Source organism: Chamaea fasciata, unplaced genomic scaffold (genome assembly GCF_029207755.1).
Source record: "Chamaea fasciata isolate MVZ Bird 193981 ecotype frontalis unplaced genomic scaffold, bChaFas1.0.hap1 SCAF_4, whole genome shotgun sequence".
Lineage (NCBI taxonomy): Eukaryota > Metazoa > Chordata > Aves > Passeriformes > Sylviidae > Chamaea > Chamaea fasciata.
In genome coordinates, this window is record NW_027094089.1 from 39,111,154 (window position 1) to 39,138,890 (window position 27,737).

General features: G+C 39.9%; 1 protein-coding gene across 2 annotated transcripts in view; it reads left to right on the forward strand.

The window, feature by feature from the left end:
• The window catches only part of APBA1 (amyloid beta precursor protein binding family A member 1), a 100,075-nt gene that overhangs the window by 41,625 nt on the left and 30,713 nt on the right, over positions 1-27,737 (forward strand). For both annotated transcript variants that reach the window (XM_066181335.1, XM_066181336.1), the window contains exons 2-4: positions 10,846-12,050; positions 23,269-23,370; positions 26,651-26,690. In XM_066181335.1, coding sequence (XP_066037432.1) covers positions 10,899-12,050; positions 23,269-23,370; positions 26,651-26,690 — 1,294 coding nt within the window. In that variant the 5' untranslated portion in view covers positions 10,846-10,898. The remainder of the gene's footprint in view (positions 1-10,845; positions 12,051-23,268; positions 23,371-26,650; positions 26,691-27,737) is intronic.

A 27,737-nucleotide genomic window follows, 5' to 3' on the forward strand; every position in this document is an offset into this window, starting at 1 on the left:
TACTTATAGTGTTAAAACATTTCAGAATTGTTCTATTCTTCCTTTAATTTTCATGTTAAGTATGTTTTACCTTAGAATCAGCTTTTTTAGTTTCCACTTTCCTCTACTGTAATTCAACTGGTTGGATGTGTTAATAATATAAAAGGATTTTATGTTAAAAAGGCATAATAAAATATTTTAAATGGAATACACGCTTCTACTATAATCTAAGTATTGCTATGTAAGAGAAGAAAAAATGACATACTTTTGCAGAAATGTGAGCCATGTGAGTTTTTTTGGGTGTTGATTCTCTTTTGAAGGTAGACAAAAGCTCTGTGGGGCAGGGTGCAAATAATTTTTAAAACTAGGCAACTGCCACATTGTGAGTGTTTAGAAAATTTTTAGTTTATGTTCTGTTTTGCCTGTGACTCCATCTTTAAATGCTGGTATACTATATCCTTTTACCTATACAGTCTCCTGTGTAGCTGTGTTCTGGTCAGTTTCCTTAGCAGGTAGATACGGGGAGGTGTGTGGAAATGTCCCTTTTACAGAATGCATCTGCTTTTGATTTGCATGATCTGACAGTAGTGTGTGTGATCTAGTTAACTTGATTAGCATCAACAGATTTTTTTTTTCCTTAACCTGATGGAACCCCAGTAGCTGCAACCAGGCATCACTCCCATTTCCCTGCTGAGACTGTAATTTCTGAGCAAGCTGCATGTCTGAGTACCCTGAGCCATGTACAGTGCGATTGCTGATACTCCTCAAGTTCTGTTTTGAGCTGCAGATGTGGAGAAATGCCAGCCTTCATTAGGATTTAATTATGTCTGGGGAACAGATTTCATGTGTATTTGCCTTGGAGCAGCTATTTCCAGGAACAGGAATGTGCTTGTGCTGAAAAAGGTCTCAGTCGAGATCCTCCTCAGTACCGAGAAACAAGTGATGTTGATGTCCTCCCTGTTTGGATGAGTAACCCTTGTCTTGTGGGTTCTGTGGGGCAGCACAGGCTGTATCTTGTTTTCAAATTCATGGAAGGCATAGAAACTGCTTACGTTACAAGCTAGGAAAAAAATTTGTTTGGGGAGACTGGAGCAGGGAGACATGTCTGGTTAGGCCGGTCAAGTGCAGTTAGATGCTGGTCTAGCCACACAGACCACTCTGGCTAATGAAAATCCAGTGTGTGGGGCCTTGTGGTGTGTCTGCTTTAGTGCTGACAAGCAGCCACAGCATTTCAGAAAGATTGTAATAGTGGAAGACGTGCTTGAGAGTTTTTTACCTCTTCACTCAGGACTATGCTTGGAAGTAAATGTATGACATCTTCGCATATGGTTTTGGAGATGACTGTGGAGCTATCTGTATGGTAGGGCACTGTCAAACAGCTGCAATCTGAGAAAATACAAGTGGCAGATCAGTTTTCCTTTGAGCCTTTGGAAACTTGTGAACTGGACTGTGTGTGTAGTGTTGATTTTCCTTTTTAAATGTGGACTGAATCAGCAGTTTCTCCTTGAAGTGGAAGTAGTAAAATGATCTGCAAATGTTAGTAGAAGTTGATGGTTAGAGATGAGATCGGGCTTCTTATGTGGGCTAAAATGGCAACAGAAAATAAGTAGAAGAGAAGGCTCTCCATGTAGGGAGGAGAAAAAAGTTAATTGTAATCTCCTGTAAGCTACATTTATGCATTCCTACTTCCTCCTCCTTTTCATCTATTATTTTGTGCCATAGTTCTTGTTTTGTGCCGTAGTTCTTGTTTCTTGTGAGTTTTTTTACCCCTGCTATATACCTACAAGTGTACCTACAAGACTGAATCTGTTGAAGTAGCATTTAATTCCAGGAACGCTGTGGTTTGAAACCACAAAGGTTTACCTTCCTTTTTGGTTGTTTTTGGTTTTTGGTTTTGGGGGAGTTTGTTTGTTTGTTTATTTGGGGGCTTTTTTTGTGGGTGTTTTTGTTGTTGTTGTTTTTATTTTATTATTTTTTTTAGCTTTAGTTGTGACTGTAATCTTTAAATGAAATACCTTTGTTGGTGGGATTTTCACTGATCCTTCATGAGTTTTTGCTAAGCCACAGCCCATACATGTTCATGCTTACTTAATGTCTGTCAGTGGAAGCAGATACCTGATGTCTTGCTGTCACTCAGAAATAAATAATAATAGACAAACTAGCTTGTACTTAAAACCTTCTTCTCACCAATGTAGTCCAGATATATAATATCAGGTCCTTTAAAAGCTTATTGTATTGTAGATAGAAAGTATTAGCTCAGTTTTTCTGATTGGCAAGAACTTGCATGCTCATGACCAAATACTTGGGAATTTTAGCTATCTCATCTTTCTCTCTGTTTTAGCTATCTCATCTCATCTCATCTCTCACATCTTACCTGTTGTCTTTGACAATGACTTTCTCAGAGAAGGACTTGGAAGAGTCATTGTCAAAAAAACACGTAGTAAAGTGCAAGTTTAATAAAAATTTAAATAATAGCTATCTATTTTAAGGTGTTTCCTTTTGTTAGTATAAAAATGGGTGAAGGGTTGGGTTTTGGGTTTGTGTAATCCAGTGTTCTTGGTGACTGTGTGTTACAGTTGCCCGGCCATGGTACATTTCTAAGTAAATGAAAGGCAGGCAAGTTCTGTATCCTACCTATCTCAGTTTTTGAGCTTAATTCAGGTACAGCTCCTTTGGAACTTGTGAAATAAAATGAATTAAAGGAGGATCAGGTCTTTTAATTCTGTACTGTCTGAACCATGATTTTTTTTTATGAGGAAATATTCTTAGCTTTAAATTCTCAGGTAATAATGAGTCTCTCAGAATAAATGCATTTGCTGATTGCTTATTAGGGTTTCAGCACTATTTCTGTACCATTTCCATGAGTTGAAACAGTGTTCTGTGACTCAGCTGAGGAAGCTGATGAGGCTGACAGACTAGCTGGACTTCACTGTCTTCTGTTTAGCTTGGTATTCCTTAAAGCTGTGTATTTGCTGAAAAGCCTTCCATCACATTCTAGCAAACCCTTCATCTTTTCTTAAAACGGTCTCAGCATCATCCAGATGCTTCTGTGTACCTGACACAACCTGTGGATTTATTGCATAAAACAATTCAAAAAGCTAGAGTTTAAGTCACTTTAAAACTTTGCTTCCTGTAACAAAATTTGTGTTTTAAGGAGGAAAAGTTGAGGGGGAATTCAGTGGATCTGCTGTCTGGCTTGTATCCAAGATAGTTGTATTGAGACTGTGCAATACTGGCCTAGAATGCAGCTGGAGTAAAACTTCTACAGCTAGAAAGGTTTGATCAAGTCTTTATGTGTAGCCGTAGGAGAAAAATCCAAGGGATTTTTTGACATATGTGTTCTTACTCTGTAAATAAGGCTTGAGGCCTTCTTATTCACCCTGAAGGTAGCCATGCCCTGCAGTTCACTGGATCATATAATTCAGTTCTGTCTACATTTATTTACATTGCACTATTAATGATTCTTAAGAGGATGGAAAGGGTATTGGGCTTGCTGGGGTGATTTTTTTCTTTTGGTAGGATAGATCTAATCCCTCTTTGTTTAAACAGAGAGAAAAAGATTGTCTTCATTGCTATAAAAATGTTACTAGTGTAAAGATAATTGGAATTCAGAATTCATGACTGGGGAGCCAGCATTTTATACTGTATTCTGTGGGACAGTTCTGCCCTTTTACACAGAGGAGAAAGAATGGTAAATTACAAACAGCCATGGACTTATATGTCTTCTAATTAAAGATGCAAGACGTAATACTAAGGAGTAAACCCAGCAGTAATGTGCCAGAAAATGACACCAGAGTGAAAGAAAACCCCAATTTTCCTTAGTTTAGCTGTTAATAGGACTATTACTTAGGAAACGTAATCATTTTGATGATGGCAACAGTCAGTTTTGTCAAACCATTCCCTCAACCACTTATGATCTGGGATTTGTGCTGTATTTTTTAAAGTGCTTTTGGTCTTGTGTGTCTAATCATTGCATTTCACTGCAGAGGTTTCCTATGGTTCCTTGTCAAGATGTTTTTCTAGTGCTTTTGGTTAATTTTGTCTGTTTGGGCCATAATATCTGTTAACCTTCATCTGGCAGCAAATGGATGGCTTCCATCCATGTATTGCCCCTATTTCTTGTGCAGGCAGGACTTCAGTGTTAGGTGGTGAGAAGGATCTGTTTCTTTTCTAATCAGAGCCTTCCCCATCTCCAGAGCCCTAAAGTATTTATGATATCTGGACTGTCTGCATTGATGATTATTGAATGGTGTTTCTTGCTCAGGAGTATATTTTAGCTTTGAATAAGATGCGAATTGGAAGGGAAGAAAAGTGTGTTCTGAGTGCTCTTAATGCTGGTAATTCTAGATCTGTCTACTATTAACAAAAGTTGTGAGTTCTTGTGTGGAGAGCAGTATTTGCATGCAGCTTTTCTGCTTTATAGTTTCTCTGAGTGTTCACAGTTCTTCAGCCTTGTTATTATGAACCAGTATGTGTATGTGTGCATGTGGTGGATGTTAATGCCACTTTCCAGGTGCTGCTTTTGCTGACTGGCAAGAAATACAAGTTTCACAGCTTTTTTATTTAAAGCTGTTTTGGATGAGCTTACTTAGCACATGGCAGAAGCAATGAGGTTTCCCTGGCAAGTTGCAGTTCAGAAAAGAGAGTTACCTAGTATAGGAGAACTTCAAACTGGACATTGCATATGTTGTTAAATTCTCAGAAATTTCCTACCATAGGGGCTCTTTAAGGAGAAAAAAAATACGGTGGTTCTCAGTCATCTCTTGGCTAAAAGACTATGTTGGTTTCTTGAGAGGTAGCTTGTGTTTGTTTGTCTTGTTGAGATCTGTATGCTTGAAACATTGGTGTATTGCTGAAGTCAGGAAGAACAGAGGGGCTTTATGAAATTCTTCAGAGAGTGTGCCAGGATTTCACCTTAGGTGGGATGCCTTTGTAAATTCAGTCAGAGGTCTCTGTATTCCTAGTGTCATTTGGAGTAATGTGTAAGTATGTAAAGAGAATAGATATTTTTCATGGAACACACGGGTAAACGTGGCTGAAGTATTTTAAGGAAGACAAAACTCTTTTGCTCACACAAATAATAAAAGGAATAAATTATTATTAATAATAATGTTATTTATAATTTTAAGAGAATAATTACTGTAATTGTTGTTGTTGTTGTTGTTGTCCTTGCACAATAAAAGGAAACATGCTTCTAATAAATTAAATAATTAATTACAAAAAAACATACGTATGTATGTAAGTACCCCTCATGATGATACAGGCTAGATCTGGTGAGCGAGTAGCAGATCTGAGACAAGGCCCAGACGGTAAAATAAGGATCAGCAGCACCTGGGGCAGTGTGAGACAGATAGGATCCTGAGAGCCAGGGTAGGATAAGAACCATTTCCTCTGCTCAGAGTCTGCCAGAAGCCACTCACTGCCTCCCTTTTGAGTCCCTGGTACAATCCCTGATTTTTTCAATTGTGGAGACAGATGCATCCGTCAAGTCCTGTGTGCAGAGCTAAGAGTGCTTACCGAGCACTTTACTAAATATGTTTGATTACCAGAGCACAGCTGCTGTTCTGGGTAATTAATATGGGACTATAATATTGTTCAGATGAGTACTGTGTCTATATTTCCAAGGCCAGATAACCTCTCTTGCTTATATTCTCTTCTGTCTGTGGCATTTTATGTAGGTTATTTATTTTGTTTCCTTGCAGGAAATAAATTGCTTTTTGCAGGTCTCGTGGGAAGGATCAGGCAGACCTTGTATTTGCTTGAGGAAAGTGCTACTAAGAATAAATAATAAGTGGGTGTCCTGATTTGAAAGACAGGTGTCTGCTAAGAAAGGCAGGAGCCTCCCTTGGCGAATGGAAAATGTGGACCTCCTCCCTCCAAATTATTATAATTCTGAAATTAAGGGGGCTCTCAGGCAAAGATACGAGGATAGGAATAACAGTTCTTTACTGGTGTGTGTCACAAGGCAAACGACCAACAGCAACTCTGGTGTTTACAGCAAACAGCAACAGGAGCCCCGTGACCCCTTCCTGGCCGCGGGCGCTTTCCCCGCCGGTGCAGTTCCAATCACAGCCAGCGGGGGCGCTAGTGGCTCCCGGCCAGCAGGGCGGGTGCGCTGATTCCCCTGCGGCTGCAGGGGGCGCTGTGGCATGGGGAGCAGGCGGTAATGGTGGCTCGGCCGGGACGGGAAGGGATGGAGGAGAGGCCTTGCTGCACAAACCCCTGGGACAGCCGATCTCGGTGCCCCTGCAGGGATTCTTGGAAACAGCAAGCTGGGATGGCAGGAATGAGAAAAAATCCGGGGGCGGTACATGAGGTGTATCACAAGCTCCGGAGCTGTAGCTGGAACTGCGGGAGGTCGCAGCAGGAAGGGGCTGCGGGGCTACAGGGCAGCGAAAGCTCGGAGCAGTGCTGGAGAAGCGGGGGCGGGACAGCGGCAGCCCGGCTCCCAGCAGGGCCAAGAGGGGCGAGCTCGAGATCCCCATGGCAGAAGAAGGCAGGACCGATCTGGGTTCCGGCGGCAGCAGGGAACTCCTTTGCCCAAAACAGCAGCTCCCAGTGTCCTCCTCCAAAGCCAAGCAAGAGAGCCCGGCCAGCCACTGCCCCCCACCCCTTTACCTGCCCAGTTCCCAGGGTATCTCCGCCCTTTGGAGAGAAACCCCCCCCAGATAAAAGAAGTGCCACCACATGCCTGAGCTTGGCCACTTCTTTGTTTTTCTTAAGTACCTATAAATACCCAGTAGTTAGTGTTTCCTAGCAACTTAGGGGAAGAATTCTGTAGGTAAGGAGGAACAAAAGAAAAGAACGTAACCCCCCAACAGTGGGGTTTAGTAGTCTTCCAGCTACCACGTATAAGCAAGGATTTGGTAACTTCTAGCCCCCAGTCTTAACGAGTGTTCTTTAATTCACTATCCTAAAGACTGATTGTTAAAGACTAAAATGAGTGTTCTTGACTCAGAAGCTTACTTTTCATTGAAGGTTACTTAGACAGAGGTGTCCTAAGGACATTTATTCAGATCAGATTTCTAAGTCAACCTGTTTTGAAACAATGAAGATTTTTTTTAGATTTCAAAATAAATATTGTTATTATTTTCAAAATTAAAAGCTTGACTTAATTTATAGGAGGAAAGGCAAACAGAAGAGCGTTTTTTAGTCAAATGCTGCCTTGGGTTTTGTAACCGAAAAAGCATGTTATTCTATTCCATCTCTTGAAATCGGGTGGAGCAATGTTGCTTATCTTTGCCCAGATGGGCAAGTGGTGCTTATCAGATGGTGCAGTGATCCTTAACAGATAGTGCGCCCCTTGTCCCAGTACCCCTATGAGGTATCTTCTGCTAATGGACCATTAAAACTCACCAGTGACATGACACATTACATAATCCTATTGTGAGATGCTCCACCCAGGGAGGAGGAGCCAAACCATCTTCACGTAAATAAAAAGGAGCCACAAGTGCCACCAGGTATCCAGTTTTCCACCGGATCCCTGGAGGAAGACCGGACCCATCTCACCAGTACTAGACCCTTTTCTTTGACGGAACCATCTCTACTCCAACAAAGCCACATCTGCCACTCCAGGAGGGCTTACTTTGGACTGCGTCCAACACCCTGACCAACAGGGTGTCAGGTTGTATTTTCTGACTCTGTCAGGGTTTGTCTACGATTTCTTGTTTGCTTGCTTGCTTATTCTTCTGTACTACAACATTTGTATTTTTTTAGTAAAGAACTGCTATACCCATTCCCAAAATCTTTGCCTGACAGCTTTTTAATTACAAATTTATAATAATTTGGAAAAGGGGAGGAGGAGCTTACATTCCAAGGAAGACTCCAACCTTCCCTGGCAAATACCTGTCTGTCTAAACCAAGACAAATGCTTTTAGTAAATCTTAACATTTCCTCCTCATCCCTTCAAAATACTGAACCTTGAAAGTTTTGGGATATCAGTAGTTGAACTCAACCTGAGAGAATTTTTCGAATGAGAAAATTTTTACACGTGGAACTTTGGAAGCCATAACTTTGTCAAAGGAAAATGATGGGTCTGCCATGTGTTTTTTAGCCATATTTTCTATGATTTGTAATCTCTCTGAGACATGTCAGTGATGTTGTCTGTCCATAAAACTCATTATGTTGCAAGCATGTATTAAGACTTCTAAAACAGGATAATGTATTTTCAGCAATTACCAGTAATTTTATTGTCATAAAAATTATGGCATTTGATACCGTATTTGACTTGAGTAATCTTGTAGCTGATTTTTTGCCTTCTTGTCTAAAAATATAATTAAGTTTAAGATGTATCAGGATACATGAGATAAAATTTCAGATAGTTGGTCATTCTCCTGTGTTTGTCTGTAACTTCATTTCTTTTGATTAGCACTACCCTTTTTCTGGCGGTAGACAATGACACTGAACCACAAGTCAGATGCTAATTGAATGCAACAAATTTAAGGTAGATTTTTTAACCAGCCTTCTGTTTTAGCCTAATTTGGTCTATGTGGAAAAGAGTGGAGGTTTTATAACTGACTTCCATGAAAGCAGGCCATACTACAGAACCTTCCCGGCCTGACCATTCACGAGACTGTCACACTCCCACCAACAGGGACTGTCAAAGCTGGGACTGAAGCCCCTTCGTGGTGGCCACCCCAGTGACCTGACTCCTACACATTCTCACAGGCTCAGGTTTTCTGGCCTGTTTGACCCCACGCTTCCCACAGCAGAGGCTTGGATCTCTCTTTCCATAAAACCATTTATTCTCAGTGCTGTAACACAGAATCAGCTCATGCTCTGAGTCTCGAGAAGAACCCCAGGGCTCTTATCCCCTCACAGTCCAAGTGTGCCAAAGTCTCACTTTCCCTCCCAGAGTCTTGCTCCAGCCTTGTCACTGTGTTCATCCTGTCCATCCACCTGGCTGGCACCAGCATCTTCATGTCCTGTGTTATGCAAAGAGCTGGCACTTCCCAGCCTCTTGCCTGGGGCTCCTGCTACCCAGAGCTCAATCTGCAGCTCACACTGTGGGCTGCAAACTGAGCTACCTGCACCGACTGTATTCCTCTGCTGTCATCCTCCTTGGAAAGGACTTTTCAAAGAGGTGTTGCACCTTGGCATTCTCACCCATTTTGTGGGCTAAAAGTGGAAAGCTGTCCAATGTTCTTGCTTTCTTATCATATGCTGTGGGTGGGGGGGGACAGTGTTTGGTTTATTAGTTCTGGTGCACACCAACATATACACCTGTAATCTTTCCATTCATTCTTTCCTAATGTTTTGGAAGTCTTAGCTAGAAAAGACTGTGTCATGTCTCTGAAGTGTTAGTAACACCTTCATTAACTGGAAAAAACAAACTGAGTTTTTTCATAGTTATTTTGAAAAGGGATTAGTTTGTGTGCAACATCCTTATAGGTCCACCTAATGTATCTTTTAGCTATTACTTTACAACTGTGATTTTTTTTAAGGACTCCTGTGTTTAAAGGGCTAAAACATTAGATGTAACAAAAATGAGTGTTCACTGAGCTGGAAGCTGCACCCTCTGGATTTCCTGTGAAATTATAGTCCAAGTGACTCACACCTTGGCTTGCCTGCCTGTCAGCTTTTCTGATAGAGAGCAACTAAAATTGCTGTTGCTTCTCATCACAGGAAGTTATTCCCACTACTCTGCACAGAGCTCATTTAGTCAGCAGAGTGCCACCTGAGCTTCCCTGCCTCAGTTTACTAGATTTGATCCAAGTTCTATTTCACATTCACATTAATTTTTTTAGTTGGCAGTTGACACATGCTTTTATAGATCCTTCAAGTTAGCAGTCTTCCAATAGGTACCTTTTCTTTTAGAACTTATCAGTAAGTCAAAAGCTAGACCTGTATTTTATTTATGGATATGTCTTGATTTACATAGCTAAAAGGACATTTCATCTCCTCTTTATGACACTTATGCATCTTAAAAACATAGGACAAGGTTCCAAATAGCCAAAGCAGTTTTATAAAAATAAAACCTTATGAGCTAGATAGGCCTGTTTCTGTTCCCTGCATATTTTTTTTTTTTATTGGCAGACCTTTCTAATAATCATGTAACCTTTGAAGGTTTTTTACTAAACCTTTTTTACTTGCTAAAGTTAGCAAGGCTGAGATGTCCCACTAGTCTCAATGTGATCATGGTTATGAATATTAATGTCTTCTCCATGCCTTAGGAAAGAAGCTGTCTTAACTGATTATAGATAGATTCCAGAGAGATAACTGTATTGTATCTAGTTGTGCGCTTCTCTAGGGAGAAGAAACAGGTGCTTCAGATGTACTGCACCCTGAGAGTGCAGTTAAATTTCTTAAATTAGTTTTTTAGAAGTGCATAGAGTGACAAGCTCATCTGAAGATGTCATACTGAAGTACTGAATGCATGTAACTGTCGTGTCTGAGCAACTGCAGACTCCTGTGACAGGACTAAATCTGCTGGTTTATATTACAGGATCCTTCCTTTGCTCCGTGTTAGTGGTCTGTGGGGAGAGTTCTGAAGCGAAGGTGAAATGTTTCTGTCATCTCTGCCCTGGTTCAGTTCCTGGCAAAAATTAGCTTTTCTAACATGCCAGCATCATTGCAATACCACTGCAGTGCATACAAGCATCTCCAGAGGGCTGTTTGGAAATGATACTTCCACAAAGAATTTGTCCATGGAATGGAGAAGTGCAGTCCCCAAGAGTGCTGTTGTTGGTTGCTGCTATGGAAGATCATTTGCATGGGAGATCATACTGTTGTGCTACTACCTGACTGCAGAGCTGAGTCAAATGTTTGTCTGCTGGGAAGGAAGGGTGCATTTTGTTGCTTCTGTTTACTAACTCCACTTTTTTATTGGCAGTAATGTCAGAGGGTTTTTTTTTTATTTCTTTCCAGTTGTGATAGACAAAATGTCAGCAGAATAAGTGACCTACTCTACAAAACTTGCCATGAACCATTTGGTCGGACCACCTGAGGGGCAGATCAGTGAAGAGCCAGCAAATGGAGCAGTGAATGAGTCAGTGGAGGCTGACCTGGAGCACTCGGAGGTGGAAGAGGAACAGAGGTATGCAGCTCGCTACCCAAGGCACACCAACAGCAGCCACGTGGGGCTGTCTGGGCAGGAGGAGGAAAGCATGTTAGCTCGGTCAGCCAGCACTGAGAGCGGTTTCCACACTCACACAGATACTGCAGAAGGGGATGTGATAGCCACAGTGGAGGACAGTTATGACATTGAAAGAGTGCAGGAAAATGAGGATGAGAGTGCATATGCAGTGCAGTACAGGCCTGAGTCAGAGGAATACACGGAGAATGCCGAGGCTGAGCATGGAGAGGCCATTCATAACCGAACATTGCCCAATCACTTACATTTCCATTCCATTGAGCATGAAGAAGCCATGAATGCAGCCTATTCAGGTTATGTCTACACGCATCGCCTCTTCCACCGAGGAGAGGATGAGCAGTATGCTGAGGCTTACGCTGACTATGGACTGCAGGAGCACGTGTATGAGGAAATAGGAGACGCACCAGATCTCGATGTGAGGGAGGGCATCCAGCAGTATGAGCGGGAGAAGGAGGAAGCTGACAATTACCGCAAGGAGGCACTTGGTGCCCGCCTTCACCATTATGATGAACGGTCTGATGGAGAGTCTGACAGCCCTGAAAAAGAAGCAGAGTTTGCACCCTACCCAAGAATGGATAGTTACGAACAAGAGGAGGACATTGATCAGATTGTAGCAGAGGTGAAGCAGAGTATGAGCTCCCAGAGCTTAGACAAGGCAGCTGAAGACATGCCAGAGTCAGAGCAGAGTTTGGAGCATGGTCAGGCTCTTGTGAGTGGTGGGCATGAAACTAATGGCCAGCTCACATCTGGTTCTCGAGTTAAATGTGGCTCGGGAGAATCTGTACAGAGGTACAGCAAGGAAAAAAGAGATGCTATTTCACTGGCCATCAAGGATATTAAAGAGGCTATTGAGGAAGTGAAGACAAGGACCATCCGTTCTCCCTACACCCCTGATGAACCTAAGGAGCCTATCTGGGTGATGCGGCAGGACATCAGTCCATCCAGGGATTCTGATGACCAGAGGCCACTAGATGGAAATGTGAGTACACGAAACTTTAACCTCTCCGGTTATCTGTGTCTAATTCCTTTAACTGTGACATGCATGGCAGTGAAGGAGTCTCATTCTTCTGTGCCTCATTCTTCTGTGCCTCATTCTTCTGTGTCTCATTCTTGAAAAAGTGCTGTGTTTTAAAATTGTACTCTGGAGAGCATAAGAGAAGTAAACATGCATTAACAAGTGGCCAGATTTTTCTTTCTTTAACACTGCTGACCCCAGGTATGCTGTACAAGAATTTGTCACGTGAAGCTCTTTACGTGTCTTTTCTGAAACAAATGCTGTTATATTTTTTATTTGCCTTAATGTATTTTAGTATACCAACCAAACAGTGTCGCTGTAGAACACGAAAGACTCCAGATACTTCAGAAGGCAAAAGTATGGAAAAAGCAGGCTCCTTATTGTCTAATTCTTACTACCTTTTATAAGGTGTTCTGATACAGACTTAACATGATTGGTGAATAGGAGCAACACCTCTCTAATACTGTTGGTTAAACTAGAGAAACAGAAAACACCAGCTGGACAAAGATTGTTTTGAGAAAGGATAGTTGTTTACCAAGACTGTTTTGAGAAAAAGCTTTCCTGAGAAACTTTTCCTTGGGAAAATGTTAGCAGCTGCTAACCAGGCTAAAATCTGTCAGGCCCTCAAAACAGTTTTCTACTGTCTATCTTTGTGCTTTTGTTAACTCTTAATTTTCTACATTTCATGTTCTGTCATATAACAGTCCCAACAGTTCTGTCAGAAATCTGGTAATACTCTTTATGATGGTATCATAGATCAGATTCATATTCTAGAAAAGTTCCATGTTAACTTGGAGTCTCTAGAAATATGTTATGAACCTCAGTGTATGACATTATCACCCTACAGTATATTTGCAGCAACCTGAGTATTGAGGGCAGTTGTTCAGATTTAAGCACTGGCATTTCTGAAATTGTGTGCTTTTGGCATGAGATTTAACTTAGATCAGAGTTGTCCACCAGTTTGTGATTCCAGCTGTCTATAAGATAATTTTTACTTCAAGTTTTTTGATTTTTTTGCATTATTTTGTAAAATAAACTCGTAAACAACTGTTAAATGGGCTGAAAACTGAAAAGAGCTGGTAGGCTAAATTTACTGACCAAGAATTATCTATTACACGTGCCTATGTTATTACTTCAAGGGCTAGTACCTGCAAATATTGCTCCCTTCCTCTTTATTGCTCTGGAATGGTTTTTGTGACTTTTTGCTTTTGTTTTTTTTTTGGTGGGGGGAAGAGCAGCCGAAGTAGAACTTCTTGTGTGTTATTTTAGACTGAATTATTGTAACATTCTAGGAATGCATGAGAACTATTCAAGACATCTCAGTTACTACAAAGGGAATTCAGATGGTGAAAAAAGATCACATGCCAGGTAGATCTATGACAGACTTCTGATTTGTTTATCTGCCTTCAAAATGAGAAAGAGTAGTATCCTACAAATGGGAAGAGATTTTTGGAGCATGGTGTTTGGAATGCTGAAAAAACATGCAAGCTGATGTTACACATATAGCTTCTGGATTTTATTTTTCCTGCAAAACCATTGGAAACACAGTGATGAGTGTGTTGTGGGGTTTTTTTTCTTGATTCTTAATAGAAAACCTAATTGAACCTTAATGCCCAAACAATCATATTACAAGAGTTACTTCTGCAAATATTTTTAAAATTGTGTCTGTTACAGAGTTGATTTGCGGTCATGTGAGGGAAGAAGTCTTCCCAGATTATTTTGTGTGGGAAACCATTATTTTTAACTTAACTTCAGGAGTTTCCAAAACTAAAATAATTTCTGTCCCCATTTTCAAATAGGTCACATTACTCTTTTTCTTCGCATTTTGTTTACCATATTGTCTGTAAATGCTGTTGCTTGGAGAATCAAAAAACTTTCTGTTGCTTCCTAACTGATTGTAACACTGAGTACTGGGATGGTCTTGGTGACATTAGGTTGAGGATCCTGAGGGCACCAAGTTGTTCCTGAAGGTGCTTCCCCTGCTCTCCAAAATCCAGGTGCATCGTGCAAAATTGAAGTTTTCTGAGATATGCTGATATGACTCAGCCTGGTATGCTCATATAGTGAACAAAACAGGTGTTTTTATTTGGCTCTGCATACATTAAATATTGAAGTACATAGAGATTCCCATTCTGCACCAAAAAATTTATTTCTTATTCAATTTTTTTGTACCATGTCAGATAAGAACCTGACTGAAATTTCCAGGGCTGGCTGAAATCAAAACAGTGATGTATAATGACAGTATAGCTCAGTGAAGAGAGAAACAATGGCATAGATGTACAAAGAATCTGTGTTCTTGGAAGGAAGAAGTAAATTACACAAATAATTCAGAAGATCTAAAGCAGATTGAGGAGAAGACTTGTAGAACAGACTTGGGACTGAGTGGGAATTTTGTTTTTCCCTGAAGAAGAGGTATGTATTTGCTTTACTGGATTCTTTAATTTAGATGGCAACTCAAAAACTGTTTGCTATCTTTAATGAAGCATTCCTAGAACTGCTTAGTTGTATATTGGGCAAAAGTAGCTTGTGCTAAGTGACTATCCGTGCTCAGTGTAATTAAAATATAGTTGAAGCCCCTTCATCTAATTGTAAGTTGTTCTGTCTCCCTCAAGAAGAAAGCAGGATCTCAGATGAGGGCTTTTCAGTGCAACCAGTATATGCCAGAGATATTTTTCAGTCTGATTTATAGCATTGACCTGGAAATATGAGTGTTTTTACCTTCAGGCAGACACAGTAGTTTCTTGCCCCAGAAGTATCAAATTACTGCAGATAAATAATGCAAATTGGGTGCTTTTTTTGCCTTCAGTTATTTTGCAAGTCTACTTTGAAAATTACCCTCAAATAGTTTTTTTGCAAAACAATTTTCTTTTAGAGACAGAACTTACCTGAAAATATCTCTAATAATATTGTCTTCTTAATCATATGATATTGAAACTTGTAAGACTTCTTTAGATAAAAACAGCAGTCACTTTTTATTTGGCTAGAAGATCTCCACTTGAGACTAGTGAAGCCAGAAGAATGGTTTGTGGTTGAGACTCATTAAATACAACACCCTTCTTTGCCTTTTTTCCCAAGAAGGTAGCTGTTGCATCCCAGTCCTGAGCATTTGAGTAATGCATTCACAGCAGAATGCTTGGTTGGATGCCATTTGGAAGTGTCCAGAGACTATTTTAAGAAGCTAACGATTCAGAAGTATTCAGCTAACCTGCAGCTAGGTATAATTTGGGACTGTTAGGAAAGACATGGAATGAATGTGACGGTAAGAAAGATACAGATCACTGTATCTGTGTGTTCTTAAGATGTCCTGATTCTGTTTTTATTCACAGATTAATCTACCAGAATTATCAGTAATTCCTGAGTATTTATTCTCAAAATTCTCAAACATTCTCAAAAGGAATGCTTGGTCAAGTGTATGAGAAAAGTAAATTGCTCATTGCCCATGGATGATCTGTTGTAATAAATTATGGTACTCATATGATGTAGGAGGCAGGTAGCAGACTTCTGTGAATAAATAAATAGTTTAAAGGGGTATCTGCTTAATATTTAACAATGGAGAGTATTAGCTGCCATGTGCTTTGTGCACCCTGGTTTAGTGATGCATGCTTTCACTTGCATCAGGGGTGGTCTGGACAGTGAGTTTGTGGGGAAGGTGTTGTACTTGTGTATTTGATAAAAGCTGAAAAATCCTCAGTGTCTTTTGAATAAAGGTAGCAAGAGTACTTTTTAACATTTGCCACACAAATGAGATCTGTAAAGAATTTCTTCTAATATCTAATCTCTACGTTTCCTCTTTCAGTTTGAAGCCATTTCCCGTTGTCCTGTCACTACCTGCTGTTTCATGTAATCTCTCTCCGGCTTTCATTTAGGCATCCTTCAGGCACTGGAAGGCTGCAGTTAGGTTACCCAAGGCCTTTTGTTTTCCAGGCTGAACAATCCCAATTTTCTCAGCCTTTTAATCATACTGAATAAAGTTTGTAGCTGGAGCTATGAAAAAGCTTAAGCATGGACCTAGTAGCACAATCTCTGCCTGAGAGTAGTGGAGCAGGAGACATACATTCTTTAGGAAAATACCTTCTAGATGCACACAGTTACCTCACTGGACAGGTAGGCCCATATCCCATTTAGGTAGCTCTTGCTCACCATTCTTGTCAGATTCTCCACTGGAAACCTGTGAATGTGCCTAACCAAGCACAGAAATTGTGGTGTTTAAAGGTCTAAATAGGAGACCTGCAGTGCATGGATCTGGATTTGAGGATGAATACTTATCCACATGTTCAAGTGGAAAGGATTACAGTTTTGTGTAGTAGATAATTCAAAATGCAGTGAAATATTCTGGTGCTTAAAATGTATGGGAAAAAAAGTATCTTTGTTACAGAGCTTTGAGAAGAGTGGCTTTCTTAGTTGTGGAAGTACAAAAACCTACTGCGAAAAGTGCTGGAAGGCTCAAAAAGTCAAGTAGAATTTTTTGGTCTGTGAATTAAACAGTAGAAGCAGGCTGCCTGCTTCAACTCTGCCATAATCAGGAGAAAAAAATGGTTTGGTGGCAGAAATCGTCCATTTAAGAACCACTTTTTACTACTTTTTTCTGAAGTCTCTTCAGTTATCCGTGGGGTTATATATTTGAAAGCCAAGCTTTGTTGACCTGCAGACATGATTTGTTTCTGTATGCCAGGTACTTTGGTTTTGTAAAGCCCTGTCACTGGTGTTTTATAATCTCTGTTCCTCTGCAGACATTTGAGGTGGTGGGGTGTTAAAATAAACCCTAGAACAAAATAAAATCACATATATGGATGGTTTTGTTTTGTGAAGGAGAAATTCAGAGCTGAAGACAAGTCTTCCAGGTGGAACAGAATTGAGCTATGTTGTTTTGCTTCTCTGTGGTTTTTGGTTATGCATATTTTATTTCAACCCTTGCATTCTCAGTTGCAGGATTTTCTCAATTTTGATACCTCCGTGTTTTCATGGAGATGAATTTGCTTCACTTTTTCCACAGCAGGAGTAATGTATTATTAAAAGGCAATAGAGAAGCCTTTTAAATAATTAAGCAGGCTTCAGTAATAAAGGAGCTCAGAGGGGAAAAGAGAGAAAGGAAACAATTAAAATAAAGATGAACTTTTATTGACAGGTGAGGGGTTTTTTGAGCAGATCTTTTAAAACTGTTGGTTGAGCACACAAACTGTAAGTCAGCTTTCCATCATTTATGACAGACCCAGACTTAAGATTATGCAGGGAGATAAGTCCCAAATTCACCAAACCAAAAATCACTAAAGAACCAAAGCAAACAAAAACAAAAAGTATTCTATTCATCAATCACACAGAAGAAAGCTTAAATTTAGCAATTAGTCAGCTTGAAGGCAAACTCCCAGATGAACTACTGGCTTTTAAATTACGGTGAGCATTTGATACATAACCCCTTGAATATTGTTTCGTTTGATTACATTTTTGAATTATTGAAAGATGAAAGTAACTTGATTTTTCTGTGCTGTTGAAAACTAAAATGGCACTTGCTATAGTTAAAATCTTCTGAACACACAAGACGAATCCACAGTTATTTTTTCAGACTGACTTGTAACTGGGCTTGAAGTTCAAGTATGGCTAAGGAAGTCTGTACTCAGAGAAGCAGCCAGCAGTGAGTCCAACTCTCAGATAGGATTGTTTTTCATTGTCCAGATGGTGGCAAGTGACAGGAGGCTCTGTCTTTGCAGGATATCATCACCTGGATCAGGGGAAATTCCACAAACCAAGACTTCCCAAACTGCATTTGTTCTTAGATACAGTTGGTCTGCGATCCTATGTGATCACTTCAGCATGTGTGATCCATTCCTATTGTTTACGTTAAGCTACATACAAAACACCTTTGTTAAATGTGTACATAAGACTGTCGTACATGATGTTATCTGCATAGGCAGGAATAATTTCGGTTGACTACCAGCAAGTGTCTTACCCATAAGTAAATTAGTCATTTCTGCTGCAGCAACTGCATGACTCAGCTGTTTGATCAGTCAGAGTCCTGACCCAACAGCTGCCTGTTGACAGAGCCCCTCACTTTAGATACTAACTACCCAGGGTGGTAGTTAAAATGATAAACGATACTTATCAGTTACTGTGGGCACAGGAGGAACCTTTTGGGGGAATCTCTTTAGGCTGCCTGAAATTTCTGTATGGAGAGGTCCTATAGCGTTTATTCACGTGTTGTTCTGAGTGAGTTCAGCCAGTAGCCTTGTCTCAGGTCACCTTGGCCTATCGTGTATGCACCAACTGACAGGGAGCAGGTTCTGATATACCCAGCAAACTGATGGGTAACTGCATGGGGTATGTGCAGAGACAGTTATACCAAAACTACAGTAAAAAGTTAGGTTTTTCCATACATCAACATTATAAATTGAATTGTATAGATTGTGCCACGTTATGGAAATCTTTGTAAAGTGCTAAGTTGGTATCATCTTTTTCAAGCCCACCGTTTTTAGCACTATACTTAAAACAAATTTTCAACGAAGACAACCAATAATCATTAGCTTTTAGCTTCATTCTTTATGGGTATTTCTGCTAGCTATAACCTGTGGTTTCAGTTTATATTTTAGTGAACAGAATTTGAGCTCTACAAATGACAGAGGACACTACTGTCACATAGTTATCCTAAAACCTGGGAGATTTACTGCCGTAGTTGTCCTGATAAAGGCAGTTCTTGTGATAGAATGCATCTGACTATACTCGCTTGTTGGACCTGAAGATTCCATAGTGCTTTGACCTTTTCCTCATGTATATGGGTTCTTTTCAGAACACTATCTCTAAAATTAAAAAACAGCAACAACATTTAAAGCCTTGTTTTGTCCCATTGTCTCCTGAGCTAATGTGCAAGGAGACTTTGCCATACCTGTGCCATAATACCTGTAGGGAGACAGAAGTGTCAAATAAGTAATGCCCTGTTGTTTCAGTGATTCTTGAATTTCTGAAGCATCTGTTGATCTGTCCACACATATGATTGTGGTGGTGTGTTTTTCTTTATGCATATTTTTCTAAATTCTTTTGAATGGTTTGTTCCTATTCCTCCCCTCGGGTGGATGGTTTTACCCCAAGTTTTCTCCTTTCTTGCCCAGTTGGCATTCACTCCCTAGACCCCCCCTGTTATCTAATCTACATAATGTCAATCCTCCCTAATCCCTGCCCTTGGGTCCAGAAGGTTCCCTGTTAGTCCTTGTTGTCCCTACTCCCTGCCTAAACTCCTCCCAGGAATTCTCCTATTCCTCCAAGCCCCTTTGGTGCATGTGACCCTTTCAACTCCCATGTTCTTTCCTACTGGTTGTCATATTTTCAACCCCTCCATAATCTCCCTGTCATATTCCTGACTGGTTGAAGAGTTGTACCCTCCCTGTGTATCTCCCCATTTAAAAGTTTGTGCAAAGCTTTGTTCTTCAGTTTTTTCATCGCTGTCCCCCTTGGGGAATAAAGTCCTTTGAGAAGCACACAAAAGACCCCTCCCTGGTCTTTACTCGGTGCTTCAGAGCTGGTGCTGTAGAGAGCAGCCCTGCTGCTGCCCGCACCAGCAGCCCTGCTCCACTGCCATCCGAGCCCAAACTGGTGTGGAGCAGGAGCAGCCACTCTCGGCACACTCCGGGTTGTGTGAGCTAGGTGGGATTCTCTGGCATTGCGTCATGTGACACTATAAAAAACCTCTGAATAAACTACCTTTTTTGAAACAAAAAATGACCAGTGAGCTTTAACATTTTTGTGAACAATATGGACAGTGGGATTGAATGCACCCTTGGCAAATTTGCCAACACCAAGCTGAGTGGTGTGGTTGACACACTGGAGGGAAGGGTTGCCATGCGGAGGGACATGGGTAGCCTTGAGAGGGGGACCTGACCTGTGAGACCCTCATGAAATTCAACAAAGCCAAGTGCAAGGTCCTGCTCAGGGACAGGGCAGTCCCAATCACAAACTGGAAGAACTCACTGAGAGCAGCTCTACCGGTAAGGACTTGAGGATACTGGTCAGTGAAAAACTTCTTACAAGGACATGTAGCGATAGGACAAGGGGGAGCTGCTTCAAATTGACAAAGTAGGTTTAGATTAGATACAAGGAAGAATTCTTTACTGCAGAGGTGGTGAGGCACTGGCACTGAATTTTCCCAGGTGCCACATCCCTGGAAGTGTTCAAGGCCAGGCTGGATGGGGCTTTAAGGTCCCTTCCAATATAAAATATTCTGTGACTCTGTGATTCTATGATTTCATCCCATTTGTCCTAGTCTTGTGTGTGACTATGTGACCCACAAGTTGTACTCTCTTCAAATGATCTGCTGCTGAAAGCACATAAAACAACACTGCCTTCATAAAGCAAGAGCAAGTGGTTGTAATTGAAGGTGTTTCAGTGTCAGTTACATGTCTCGTCATGAACTGTATTGGAAACAGCTGGATTGACCTGGATAGGTTAGATGCAACACAGTGTTCTCCTTTTGTAAGTTCTGTTACTAAATCCCTCTGCACAAGAGCAGGGAAGGTTTCTCAGGTGGAGTGGGTTGCATGTTAGTTAGAATCAAACAACGCCAAAATTGAGATGGAGAATTTTTGGATGTACCAGCTTGAGTTTCATAAGAAAAATGTAAGTAGATATTAAAGAGAAAAGGGATAGCTATCACTTTTTTATTGCTGCACCTAAAAAAATATTATAATTTCATTGACAGATGTCTGTGCCCAGTAACAGCGTGCATCATGTGACCTTACTGTGTTTGTTCTGACAGCAACTTTGTTAGGCTTCTAAAATTTGTTTTGTTAATGACTAATGGCAGTGAAACGGTCACTAAGCATTTATTTAGACTTTAGAGCAGCTGTGCAAATTATCTATCTGCTATGATCCATCAAAATATTTCTTGTTACTGCTGTGACTGCATTCTTTCCTTGTACGTTATATGCAGTACCTCTAAAAATGCGTTTTGGTGTCAAAGAGAACTGCGTGTTAATTCTTCAAAGAGTGGGCTGTCCTGTACAAATGTTTTCAAGGACAGCTCTATGTCATGTCATGCAGCAGACTTTGTAAGATGTTGGATATTTGGGTTTGGTAGTTATGGTTCTTGGTTTGGTTTTTTTAGGGTGGTTGTTTGTTAGGTTGTTGTTATTCAGGGGTTTTCTCCCCCAAAATAAATATTTGAGCAGACATTCAAACAGAGCACATAGAAAGCTGTGTAATAACTTAGTTCTGGTACTTTGTAGATGAAAATAGCGGAGTAAAGGCAGGTATAGTGCCACTGGAGTAACCCTTAGTATATTTCAAATGATGCACAATTTCTTAATGTTAATTGTCTGGTTTAAATTAAATCATTAATCTTTATCCTTCAGTGTGTGAATATGAGAGTTTTCAGTCATTGTACAGTGTGCTTTTTTGGGTGTGCACATACACATTTGATGCTTAAACTGATTTGTTTCTTGTTTAAAGCTCAATCCTACAATGTCTAGATGTCATTATTGCATTAATAGCATTATGCACCTTTAAAATTTATTCCTAATACAAAAATACTGTATAATTATAAGAATGTGAGCCCTATGAAAACTCTTGTTTATATAAATAGGAGTTGCCATTTGTGCAGTTACATCACTGTGTCACTGTTGACTGGTAATTACACAGCAAGTCAAGGGAGCCTGTATCTCTCCCACAGCCCCTGCTCACATGCTCTCTGGGCAAGTAATTCTTCAGTCTGATGCTGTAACCACATGCCATCTTTCTAGGGATTCTTTCACAGCTGCATCTTCTTTTGTTTCGCAGTTGGGATTAAAAATACAGGGAGATGTAGGGACTGCTCTTTAACAAAGGAAATATCTGTAAAGAACTGCTTCTTAACTCTGTGGAAGACTTTATTAGTTAGCTATATTTTTAATAGTTATTATCTCAGAGGAATGTCTGTAAAGAGAAAGAAGTGGAGAAGGGAGTTATGTTTTCTTGTTTCGTTTCATATCTAAGGGAGGCTAAGAGAAACTTAGATCTTTGGGTTTTTAGTTGTTGTTCTTGGTTTGGTTTTGGTTTTGTGGGTTTTTTGTAGACTATTTCATAGAACTCAATTTTTCAGCTGCAGTAGATGCACAGCACGGGGGTGGAGCTGCTGCCAGCTCAGACCACTGGAAATGTGTCCCTTTTCTGGTGTGACTTGTTGTCTCAGAGAAAAGCTATATCACACTGTTTATGAAAAGATAAGAATAGCATTTGACGTGTTTTGCCATCAGTCATGTACTGTTGAGCTGGCAAAGCTTCCTATGTTAAAGGAGAGTGTAGAATGCCAGGACTGTTGGGCTAAATACCCAGCTGTAGCTAAATGCTAAACTTCCCTTTTGATGATTTCCATTTTGGCTTGGGCAGACATGTTTTGTATGTATCTCCTTAAAATCTGCCTCTAAAAATGCCTGCTGGGTTAAAACTTTGTTCTCTTTCATTCTGGTCACCTTCATTAATTCCACATTCTGTGTTCTTGTGTCACACCGTCATACCAGGGCCCCCTGCTCTATACTTCAGATACCTTGCTACAGATTTTTCACATCACCAGCATTCATTAGGAATTGCCTATGATTAGAATATCCTTTCCCAGAATATTCTTCCCCTTTGTCAGGATACTTGCTGATTAGTCATGTAGACAATTGCTCTACTGAATTGTTTATGAAAAAGGAGAAGAGTGAGGGAATCTGATCTAAATAGCATGTACTGACCTTATAGCATGAACTTTTGAATATTTTCCCAGTTTCTACTGTATCTAGAATGAGGAATCCCAGTCCTTGATTACACTGGTATTAAATCATCATTGAATATATTAATAAATTCTTGAGTACATCAATATTACTCTGCACAGTTTATAAAAGTTGTTTTCTGAGATAATGGAATAACATTTATGGGCAACCGTTGTGGCCTTTCACTGCTCAGATTAGATTAGTTTAGTTTAGCACTTCAGGTTAATAATACCTGAGTGCATGTGTGCTTATGGGGAAATTTCAGTCTTTTCTTCACTTTTCCCAGTTTGACAACTAAATAAACTTCAGCTGAATCCCTGTGTGCTGCTTAAGATCAATTCGCTTGTCTCCCATCACAGCTTACTCTTAGATGACTTTACCTTTTCTTTCTTAGAATGTCAGAGCATAGGATGTAGAATATGAAAGAATTATTTCTATATTGGATATTCTCAATAACTTGATTTTCTTGCCATTAGTCTCCATCTCCAGATTCCTCTTCACCTCGAGGTGCTGAATCATCAAGCAGGCCACATCACCAGGATGTCTGCAGTACAGCAGAGGCTTCTACTAATAAAGAGGTAAAACCTTTTTTAAAGCTACAGTCCTGTTCATGTTGCTTATGCCTCTTAATTTTCCTTGCTTCCTTGTACCTGTGCAATCCCTTTTCTTCTTTTTTCTTTCCTTATGCTTCTTTCCCTTATGCTTGCTTAGCTATCTGACTGAATTTCTAACATGCTAAAGACTCTTTGTCATGGCATTTCTGACTCTTGTGTTCAGCTGTCACAAAATTTGTTTAACAGGCTGCAGGGTACTGATTTACCTAAGAGCCAACATTCACTCCGTAGTAGAGACGAAACGAAGTCCTTTTTTCCCCCCACTACAAAAGAGTATTTCTCAGCCAGATGAAAAAGTGTTTAATTAAAATTAATTATGTAATAACTTATGTTGTTTAATATTTTGTCATTGTAGAAACTGGCCTGCAAGTGATTCTTAGTCAGAATTCAGTTCTTGACTCCAGGCTTCTCTGAACAAAGCTACATAATTTGGGGATTTTCCCCCTCACCTGGTAGTGTTTTAGACTGCAGTAGTTCCACCAAAACAAAATAAGTGTGAATAGAATTGCTTGTAGTATGAAAAGAAAATAATTTGTTGTAAGAAGGGTTTGGATTAGTATAGAGTGGTAGGTTCTGTAAAAAGAAAAATCTGCAAATATTTGGTTTATTTGGCTTTTTAAAATAAACTGAAAACAATCTAGAAACTACCATTACAAAATACCATATTGTTACTTATAGCAGTGCATGAGTTATCTTCCAAAATTAAAAATCTTATCTACTATAAGTGGTTTGAAAATGAACCACTAATTAAATAATCCATTTGTTCCTTTTAAATTTTGCAACTATCAAGGGATAGGAAGGCTTGTAACATGTATGTAATTGTGCCAGTCTGCATTTGCATTTAGAAAATACTGAAAAATTTCAAAAGACTGAAAAAACCCATAATTTTTCATATTCTCAAGTTTTCAACTATAGATCATGCTTTTTTTCATCTGCTTTACTGTTACCTTATTAAAGCCTTAAGCATTCTTCACTACAGACTTTGTCACTATGTATTCTATATTTTAGCTATTTTTAGGTATCAATAAACTTACTAAAAGAACGAAATCAAACTAAACACTGTTGATTTCCATTGTTAGGATGTGCTTACACATAGTTACAGAGGTGGTAAACCAGGTTTCACTGTAGGATGTATTGGGCTATTAGTTTCCCTCAGATGGGGAATTATTCCTGCTTTAGTATTTCTAATGCAAGAATAAAAGTGATAAAACAGCCTCATAATTTCTGGATTTTTAGGTCTTAGAGAAACCTTTTTATTAAATATAAATTTATAATACAAGATGGAAACAAGATTTTTGAAAGTAATAAATTATTAATGACGTAGATAATTCATTATTCATGGCTCTGTACAATTAAAAGGTGTAGGTTTCCACCTATTGGTAACTTTATCTGTTACTTTACTCTTCTAGTGGTTTTAGTAGAATGCCTTTCTACATGGGTAATGAACAAGAAAAATGAAATTTGTGAGCGAGAATAAGGACATAGATGATGGTGGTTTGCACCACTCTATCCTGAAAATAAGTTGCTACTTAAAGTGCTAAACAGTTCCTAAATCTGTATCATAGATTTTGTTCACTGCTTAAAAAGAAATAAATACTTTGTGAAGTATATATATATGTGAGCTGCCTCTCATGTGTAGGGAATTTGACCTTTAAGCCTGACAGAGCCCAATGTTTGAATTTCTCCTTTAGCACTACATCAGCAACTATTGCAGACAGTTGTTGGAATCTGTATGGATAAGTGGTTCAGTAGGAACATTCATCTGAAAGAGGTGAAGGAACCACACATGTGAAAAGGCATGTCAGTGTCCTCACAGTAGCTTAAATAGGTTGGCAGCAGCAGATCACTGATTATTGACATCTTTATTGATGCTAGTACAGAATCTGATGGACAGAATTGTTGAATTCTCAGTATACCTTAGTAATTTTCATAGGGCGTGAAAAGAACTTACAGCTTCCACAGGCTCAGCTGTCTGTGTCAGATGCCTTTTGTTTTTAATTCATAAATTTTAATTTATAGCAAGACATGCATTATTGGTTAAAAATATTTTTGATATCAATTTTCCATATAGTACAAAGGAAAAAACTCCTTGGGGCTAAGTCAGTCCACCTGTTACATAACTGTCACCTTTCTAGTTTTACCTGGTTTTTCCACTAGTACACAGATGCTGGTAAGTTGCCTGTCATAAGGAAAAATAATTTGGCATGTATTTCCATGTGTATCATCTAGAAATATACTGAAAATTAATGAAGATTTTATGCATTATTCTGATAATTTGTATAGATTTTTTAAAATGGAAATATTTAGGCAGTCATTGGAGGAGTTATGCCTAGTACAATCAGTTACAGATTCGTTAACTATCCACTTACCTGCCTATGATAGCAGCAGGTGTTTCAATATATCCATTACTAATTATATAGTGTCACACACAATTTTGTTTGATAAATTTTTGTATGTGGTTTACATCACTGATTAAACAAATTTCACGCTCTGAAAGTTGTAACCTTCAGATGTCTGAAGGGTTAGTCCCATAGTCTTTCACAGAAAATACCAGTAGGATGTTTGGTACTACTTCAGTGTGTGTATTTACATGCACAAGTCAAGATTCTATTTATTCCTTCACTCTTTATGTAATTGGTGCTACCAAACGTGGTTTTGTGCTCAATATGGTGTAAGCACAGTTGGTGGTGAAGTCATGGTGAATTTGGTTATCCCACAGAATAGACTGCTCCCTAAACCGTTAAAATCTAGAAAGCTTTTTGTAGGCTCTGTTAATGTGAGGGATACATCTGAAACCATTCCTAATGAATAATTGTATTTTGTTTATGATGGTTTCAGTTATGAATTATAACTGTAAAGTGCAAATATTATACTCTATATGCATTTATTTGTAGTTGGAAGATGTGCTATCTTTGAGGTATTATGTACTTTCCTGCATATTTCTTGATTATTAAAAGTAGAGCACTCTTGGTAGATAATCAGTGCACTAGAGAAAACCAACAAATAAGTGATGTCTGGTCTTACCATACTGTCTAGTAGACAGACACAAATGGAATACATTGAACTTACTCTAGTAAGTGCTTAGATTTTAAAAATACTAAATATAAATAATAATAAGTGGTGTTCTACCTTTATTAATAATTCCGGTTGATTTAACTTCAGAGGTTTTTTGGCATAGAGAAATTTTTAATGCATATTTGTGCATGCTGTGTTCTGTTTGAAATCCTTTTTGTCTTAATTACAGTCCAGAAAAAGCTTGGCTTCATTTCCAACGTATGTTGAAGGTAAGATAGTTCTACAGTTTCTAAACATTTTTTCACATCAAAAAACCCACCTGTATTTATAATGTATAGAATTTTACTTTTATTTGCTGAATAGAAAAGCTACTATGGTTGGGTGTGCTGATTTGGATTTCAATGTGTCTTTTTTAGAACGTGAGCTAAATCCTACTGTGCTCTTTCAAAAATTTGGAAGCATGGAGCTTTCAGTTTTTTAGTGCTTCATTCATAGTTTCTGTATCAGTTGTACTGGGTTTTTTTTCTCAAAATCACATCAAACATTGCTTTCTTTATGATATTTACACAACTGTTGGGGGGTTACTTTCTTTTCTTTTGTTCCTCCTTACCTACAGAATTCTTCCCCTAAGTTGCTAGGAAACACTAACTACTGGGTATTTATAGGTACTTAAGAAAAACAAAGAAGTGGCCAAGCTCAGGCATGTGGTGGCACTTCTTTTATCTGGGGGGGGTTTCTCTCCAAAGGGCGGAGATACCCTGGGAACTGGGCAGGTAAAGGGGTGGGGGGCAGTGGCTGGCCGGGCTCTCTTGCTTGGCTTTGGAGGAGGACACTGGGAGCTGCTGTTTTGGGCAAAGGAGTTCCCTGCTGCCGCCGGAACCCAGATCGGTCCTGCCTTCTTCTGCCATGGGGATCTCGAGCTCGCCCCTCTTGGCCCTGCTGGGAGCCGGGCTGCCGCTGTCCCGCCCCCGCTTCTCCAGCACTGCTCCGAGCTTTCGCTGCCCTGTAGCCCCGCAGCCCCTTCCTGCTGCGACCTCCCGCAGTTCCAGCTACAGCTCCGGAGCTTGTGATACACCTCATGTACCGCCCCCGGATTTTTTCTCATTCCTGCCATCCCAGCTTGCTGTTTCCAAGAATCCCTGCAGGGGCACCGAGATCGGCTGTCCCAGGGGTTTGTGCAGCAAGGCCTCTCCTCCATCCCTTCCCGTCCCGGCCGAGCCACCATTACCGCCTGCTCCCCATGCCACAGCGCCCCCTGCAGCCGCAGGGGAATCAGCGCACCCGCCCTGCTGGCCGGGAGCCACTAGCGCCCCCGC